Source organism: Vombatus ursinus, unplaced genomic scaffold, assembly GCF_900497805.2.
Source record: "Vombatus ursinus unplaced genomic scaffold, bare-nosed wombat genome assembly UNPS02014768.1, whole genome shotgun sequence".
In the NCBI taxonomy this organism is placed as follows: domain Eukaryota; kingdom Metazoa; phylum Chordata; class Mammalia; order Diprotodontia; family Vombatidae; genus Vombatus; species Vombatus ursinus.
In genome coordinates this window covers 12,576,527-12,583,919 of record NW_020954546.1, presented here as the reverse complement: position 1 = coordinate 12,583,919, position 7,393 = coordinate 12,576,527, and the positions used below count along the sequence as shown (strand labels likewise).

General features: G+C 49.1%; 1 protein-coding gene across 1 annotated transcript in view; it reads left to right on the top strand.

Moving 5' to 3' along the window:
* The window catches only part of BCL7B (BCL7B, BAF complex component), a 9,620-nt gene extending 5,673 nt beyond the window's left edge, over window positions 1–3,947 (top strand). Inside the window, exons 4-6 of the mRNA XM_027862524.1 lie at window positions 1,496–1,666; window positions 2,431–2,510; window positions 2,744–3,947. Of these exons, the coding sequence (XP_027718325.1) occupies window positions 1,496–1,666; window positions 2,431–2,510; window positions 2,744–2,836 (344 nt within the window). The 3' untranslated portion in view covers window positions 2,837–3,947. The remainder of the gene's footprint in view (window positions 1–1,495; window positions 1,667–2,430; window positions 2,511–2,743) is intronic.
* Window positions 3,948–7,393: the final 3,446 nt, after the last annotated feature.

The following is a 7,393-nucleotide window of genomic DNA, read 5'->3' as shown; positions in this document are numbered from 1 at the left end:
TTGGGGTTAAGTGACTTGCCCAGAGTCACAACACCTAGTAAGTATCATGTGTCTGAGGCTGAATTTGAACTCTGGTCTTCTGACTCCAGGGCCAATGCTCTATCCTCTGCGCCATCTAGCTGCCCCCAAAAGACTTTTTTTTTGGTGAGGCAGTTGGGGTTAAGTGACTTGCCCAGGGTCACACAGCTAGTAAGTGTCAAGTGTCTGAGGCCGGATTTGAACTCAGGTCCAACTGACTCCAAGGGTGGAGCTTTATCTAGTGCGCCACCTAGCTTCCCCTGCTCTTTTTCAAGATGGTTCAAATCCCCTCTTTAGCTGGACACCCTCCCCTCCTCAGATTAACTTCCCTGCTCTGCTCATACCTGGATGACCTAGTTATTTATTTGTTTGCTCCTCCTTAAGCCATGGAGCTGGTTTTTCCTTTCTTTGTATGCCAGCCCTTATCATGATGCCCACCCCCGATGAGTGCCCCTGAACGGTTATTGACTGAGGGACCATGGGAATCCCACCATACCGAGGCAGCTCTTAGGTAATCAGAGTTAAGAATTGATGCAGGGTCTTGCTCTGATACTCTTACTCTCCCTGGAATTGGGGAACTAATCAAGTTAGAGGGTGTGCCTAATTCCCTAAAATAGGTAGAATCTGGTCATTAGAGCAGAGGTCTTTGTTAACCACACTCCAGAGGAGCAGACCTGTAGGCCAAGCTTGCTTAGTTCTGGGGAGGACTGTTGTCTTCCTGGGATGTGCCGGATTGTAGGTTCACGCTTTGTTCATTTAGTAATTGAACAACCTTTTGTTCTTTGGGGCTTGGGAAAGTTCCTCTTGTGTTTTGTGATTACCATAAAATTCGAGTGGAAAATGGGAGAATGAGACCTTTTTCATTTGACTGGAGGAAATCTTTTAGTCACAAACCTTTCTCCAATCCAGTGGTTGCATATATTCACCAAAATGCTGAGTGTAGATTGTTCTACCCGCCCCCCCCAGGAAGAACTCTCTAAAAACCCGGAATCTTCAGTAGTAGAACGGGCTGCTTTATGAGACACTGAGTTCTCTATCACTGGAAGGATTTAAAGAGAGGTCATCCCAGCTGGAGGTGGGAGATTGGGTTCCATTGTCTGAAGTCCTTCAAGAGTCTGTGCTTGGGTGACATTTTATAAAAATAGCAAGGCCACAGCCAAGAGGGAGGCTGGGATGGACATTCTCACTCTGACAGTTGACCTTCCTCCTAAAGCATAAATAGTTCACAGATGTAAAGATTACAGATCCATTTAGCATCTACACTGGCACAAAATGTGATATGTTTGCCTTAGTAAAACAACAAATCCGATCACACCCAGAAGGGCTTCGAGGTGCCGTTAGTAGAGGTAGGGTCCCTGTGGCCCTCTCCAGTGCCTAGGGTGAAGCTGAGCCCTTGGGACTGCTCCCACATGCCTGGCCTCTTCCCCCCTCCCTGCTAGCCCCTTACACGCCTTCCTTGATTGCACTTGGCTTTCAGATGAGAACAGTAACCAGAGCTCCACGTCTGACGTCTATCAGCTCAAGGTGGACAGTAGCACCAACTCAAGCCCTAGCCCCCAGCAGAGTGAGTCACTGAGCCCAGCGCACACCTCAGATTTCCGAACAGATGATTCCCAGCCACCCACATTAGGCCAGGAGATCCTGGAGGGTAAGTGCTGGAACTTCACTGTGGTGCTGCTCTCCTCGGTCCAAAACAAAACCCAAAGAGCAGCAGCTGGGATCACCCAGTATGCATTGGGAAGAAGGCATGGGGGGTAGGAGGTTGTCGGGGAAAGGCACAGTACTGAAGACGCTGTGGATGGCCTACCCCAGGCAGTGATCCAGCTGTTGAACAAAGAGGAAGACAGTGACCGTGGGGGTCATTAATTCCAGCATGTAGTGGATTTGCAGACAGTGACAGATTTGAATATGAATATTAATATGAACGTGAAATGAGAAGTAGAAAGTGCTGTGTTTGGAGGACTGAAGCAGCCCTTCTGGATGAGGAGAGGGGAGTAGGGAATGTTTCGTGGAGGAGATGGAATTGAAGGATTGGAAGGAGCTGGAACAAGCAGTGCCTGGAAGGGACCATTGGACCATAGAGTTAGAGCACCTAGGCCCAGCAAAGTTATACGACTTGCCCAGGGTCACACAGGTAGTGTCTGAGACAAGATTTCAGCCCCTCTTCCTGACCCCGACTGCCCCATATTGCCTGAAGGGTAGGCTGTGCCAGACAGTGAAGGTCCTGGGGGTCTGGGCTCGGAAGTCAGAAACAACCAGATGTATTTGAAAACAGCAAGTACTTCAGTTTGCCTGGAGCCCAGGGTTCCCTGAAGGGGAATGTTGGGAGGTGAGGTTGGAAAGGCCATGATTTGGAGAGGTCAGCTTCCTCAGTAAGGTCCTGTGGTTAGGGTCACCTTGTTCCCTTTTCAGAACCATCCCTGCCTGCTTCTGAAGTGGCTGATGAGCCTCCTACCCTCACCAAGGAAGAACCAGTCCCACTAGAGACCCAGGTAAGGAAGTCATGGGATTTTCTAGTGCCCAAGAAATCCCCTAAAAGACAGTAGCTTTGTGGTATGGGGAATGACCATGCTGAAGGTGGGGTGAAGAAGGCTTGTGGAAGAGGTGCCTGAAGACCAGCCAGGACTGGAGACTGGGCTGTGTGCTAGAAGGAAAGGGTGAGACCTCCCTGAAGGTCGACATTCCAGCAAGGCTCCTCTAACTGGCTGCTCTGGCTTCTCCCTAGGCTGCGGAGGACGAGGAGGACTCAGGTGCCCCACCACTAAAGCGTTTCTGTGTGGAGCAGTCTGCTGTGCTGCAGACAGCATCGGAGAGCTAGCGACCCTTGGTGTCCCTGCCCTCTTGGCCCCTAGCCTCTATTTATTGAGTTCTGGTCCTGGCTGTGCTGTGTTGCTGGGGTGTGAAGGCAAGCATTGGGGTCCAGAGACTGCCTGTCTCAGCCCCCTGGGCTGAAAGACTACAGTGGGGAAGGTGGCCAGAGGACTTGGGGTCATGGCGTCATCTTTCTGTCCGTGGAACCTGTTTGCTTGCTCCTAGGAAGAGGGCTGCTTCTCCTCCTATGCTTTCCTTAGGGGACTCAGGCTGCAGGTGGGTGGCCCCAGGGTTCCCCAAGCGCTGGGCTCTTGAAGTCCTCCAGGTAGAACTCATACCCCTTGGGTGTCAGGCCCTACTCCTGCTTTTTTGGGAGCCAAGCCTGGAGCATCAGCCATCATCTCTAGCTGTGTGGCCTCTGCTCTTTGGGCTGATGAGTGTAGCGCAGAGAGAAATGAGTGCCCGGTGGAGAGAAAGCACTTAGGGATCTTAGCGGCCCTTGTTGGAAGCCGTGGACAAAGCCCGTAGGCTCTGGGGCTCTCCCGGCAAGGGCAGGAGTGAGCCCTTTTCAGCCTCAGGTAGGAGTGTAGCTGGGGCTGGCACTGGAGAGGAAGGAGCAGGATTGGGTACCATGGCCAAATCGAGGCCTCTGGGAAAAAGAGGGGCTTCTTCACCACCCGACTGAGCTTGGAGGCAGATCACATGATTCTCCATTTGCCTGGGCCCTGGCCTTTTCCTCAGTTGTCCGTCTCCCATTAGGCTCTCCCCAGCTGCTACTCTTCCCTTTCCCTCTTTCCCTCTGCCTTCCCTTCCCTCACATGCCCCTTTTCCCTGCCCGTCTCCCTTCTAGTGTGGCCCCTGCCCCCGGTCCTGGGTCAGCACTGCTGCTGCAGCTTATGTCCCAGCAAGAGTGTGAGGTTCTGGGAACGCCAAACCCAGTTCCTCCTCAGCTCAGACTTTCTGGAAAGTTTCCTTTTCTTTGAAATCTGCATGTTGAATCGAACTTTGTGATATTATTTTTTGTTTAAAAAAAAGTTTAAGTAAAATGGGCGACTATGAGTGAAGACATATTTTAGCACTGAATAGAATATTTTTAAAATTAAACTATTTGAAATACACTTTGTTGTGTGAGTGCTTTGCTTCTCCTTCCCTGCTTCTCTGATGAAGGGCTAAGCTCCAAGGCCCAGAGCCCTGGCACTCCCAGAAAAGGGGGTTGAAGGATTCTTCACAGAATCAGATTTGAATGGAAGGGACCTCAGAAGCCACCTAGTGCAACTTTCCCCTCGGTAAAGGAGGAAACTGAGCCCCCAGAGGTTAAGTGACTTGTCTGAGGTCCCACCAGTAACAAGGCAGCTGGGAGAGCTGAACCGAGGCCCTTTCATCTGCACTACGTTGAGATACAGGCTACTTGTTAAGTGCCAGGTAGTGGGTTCTGGAGGGATTCTGATTGTGAGGGTCTCAGCAGTGAGAGTTCTCTTGGTCTGCCTATACTCAACACCGGGAGGCTAGCTTTCCAGTTTCCCAAGCCATGGGATTGAAGAGCTGCTGAAGCTGGTCCATGCATCTCTGGGCAGTTGCTTAATCCTTTTTGTCAGACCTTTAATGTTTCCCACGTGGAGGCCTGGAGGCTAGTTTAGCATAACTGGGACTAAATAAAATAACAGAGTTTCGAGCTAGAAGGGACCTTGGAGATAACTTAGTTCAGCCCCCATTATTTTGTAGATGAACACACTGGCTTAGAACACAGTGGCTAGGGGACTTATCCAAGGTCATCTGCATGTCCCTGACAGAGACCAGACTTTGAACTTGGATCTTTTGCCTCTATATCCAAACCTTTTTCCACTTTGTGCTACATGAATCCTTCCTCACCCACTGCCCAACTTGCTTCTCACTAGTCCTTCTGGTGGGGTTGGGATCTGGGCTCCAGAAAGGAAAAACCCTGGACTTTCCCACTTGGCCAAATCTCTGGCATTTGCCTGAGGCTATAATCCCATCAATTGGCCTTTCATTGTGGAAGATGCTGGGATTCTTATAATCAAGCCACTGCTCAGATTCTTAAAATCTAGCCAATAGCTTACTAATGTTCAGATTCCTTAAGAGTCTGCCCAATATGATGGATGTTCTAATAAACCTTGTCTTTGGCTGAAAGAAGGCTTGGGTCGAATTCTTTTGGGCAGGACCCGCGTGTTGTGATTTTGGGGTCCCAGAACCCCTAACCTCTAAACCGTATCACTTCCATTTCTTTATAATTATAAATGTGTGTTATCTTGATTTTAAAACTAAAGTTACTTCCGATAAACGTTTTCCTGCTTTCCATCTTTTTTGGGAAGGGAACAAGAATTTCTGCCTTAGAAGAGGCAGCTGGCCTCTTGGAATCCATGCTTCCCCACTTGGATGATGCTTTAGAAAGCCAAGCTTGGACCACTGCTCAGACTACCAAAACAGGCCATGGGAGTACTGGAGAATGACAAAGCATTTATCAAGTGCTGACTGTGTGCAAATCATTGTACTGAGTGCTGAGGAGGAAAAGGTTGGCCAGGCTTTCCGGGAGCTCACATTCTAAAGGGGTAGACGGTACTTCAGTTGCAAGTCAGATGGAGAGGTACCGTGGTCCTTAGGGTGCACCTTTAATGTTCTGATAAAATATTCATTTCTGCTACGGAACTGTCTGACAATGCTAAGTACTTTGGTGGTGGGAAACTTTGTGTCCTGCATCTTCAGGAGCTGGGGCTCAGGGCTCCATGGAGTCCTTGCCAGATGGCATCTGGGTGGAAGGGTGGGTGTTTACCCAGACATGGCCCTGGGGGGGGGGGTGGGAAGTTGGGTTTGTGCTCTTGGGGCGGTGCTGCCCCTGCCAAAACTTCCTTGGCTGAGCGCCTGTCCATGGTAGTTGGTGAGTACAGAAGGTGGACCACAGTGGTGTCTCCCCTCCAGAATGGCTGTGGGGGCCAGGTGAGAAGCAGGCCAGCGTTTCTGGCAGCTACTGCTATAGCCAGGGCTCTTGGGTTCAGGGCTCTCGACTCTCTCCCTTGGCGTCCGAGGGAGGTGGAGGTGTGGTGGTTGAACTTGCCTGGCACAAGCTGTCTCCTTATCTCTCTCCAGGCATCTTTCAGATTCTAAGAGGCTGGCTTGTCTGACCCCAAAGTGGAGAAGAAAATGTTGAGGCTTTCTCCCAGTGCAGTTAATGCAGGTGAAGGACTAATCCTTGCCTTAGGACATCCCAGGAAGTCATTCAAACACAAAAGGAAGTAAGAAGCAGCTTTGGTGGGAGCTAGCAAAGGAAGTACTTGAACCCTCTTGGGAGCTGAGGTGACCTTGTGTTTTTCAGTCACGCGCGACTCCATGACCCCATTTGAGGTTTTCTTGGCAAAGATGTTGGAGCGTTTGCCATTTCCTTCTCCAGGTCATTTGACAGATGATGAAACTGAGGCAAACAGGGTTAAGTGACTTGCCCAAGGTCACATAGCTAGTGTCTGAAGCTGAATTTGGCCTAGCACTTTATCTCCTGCAGCGCCACCTAACTGCCCCACTCAGAACTGGAAGGGGTCTTTGAGTCTACCTTAATTGACAGGTGAACAAACTGAGGCCCAGAGGGATCAAGTGACTTGCCCAAGGTCACATAGGCAGGATCAGTGGCAGAGCCAGGATTCCCAAGCCATCCTTCCACTCCAATCCCAGCACTCTTTCCACTGCACTATCAAAATTGTCTTGGCTTTCCCCATCTTTTCCACAGGCAAAATGAAGAAGCAGATTGGGGAGATAAGAAGGAATACCTTTGAAGTAGTCTTACTCTTTGTAGGCCACTATCTGTGCATATCTGAATCCCTGGGCAAACAGACACAAGATATGCCCCTGGGGAAACTGCTAGGGAAGACTGCAGAGCAGACCTGAGGGTCCTTGTGTTTGTTCGGTATAAGAAAGTAAAAGAAAATTATACTAATAAATAATAATAAAATTAGACTTTCTCTGGCCAAATTCCTACTTTGGAAAGTGATACTAATTCATCAGATATATATTGAGTACTTATATGTACAAGATAATTTTGGACAACAAATTGTACTAGTTGGATTCAGTCAAAAAGAATTTAAGGGAGTGGCTAGGTGGTACAGTTGATAGAGCACCGGCCCTGGAGTCAGGAGGACCTGAGTTCAAATGTGACCTCAGACACTTGACAATTCCTAGCTGTGCGACCCTGGGCAAGTCACTTAACCCTGACTGCCTCACCAAAAAAAGCAAAAAGCATTTAAAGCATATGGGGGCATAGTAGATAGATCTCTGGGCCTGGAGTTAGACCCCAGTTCAAAATCAGCCGCAGACACTAGCAGTGTGACCCTTAGTTTCCTCATCTGTAAAACGTGGAAAATAACAGCACTTACCTCCCAGGGTTATTGTGAAGATCAAATAAAGCTCTTAGCACAGTGCTTGGTACATGGTAAGCACTATATGAATGTTAGCTATTACTAATTATGTGTCCGCACTATACAAAGAAAATGTAGTGACTTTGTGGTATGGATAGTCTAATAGGTATGATCAGGGAACATGAATCTTTATAATATGTTGTTTC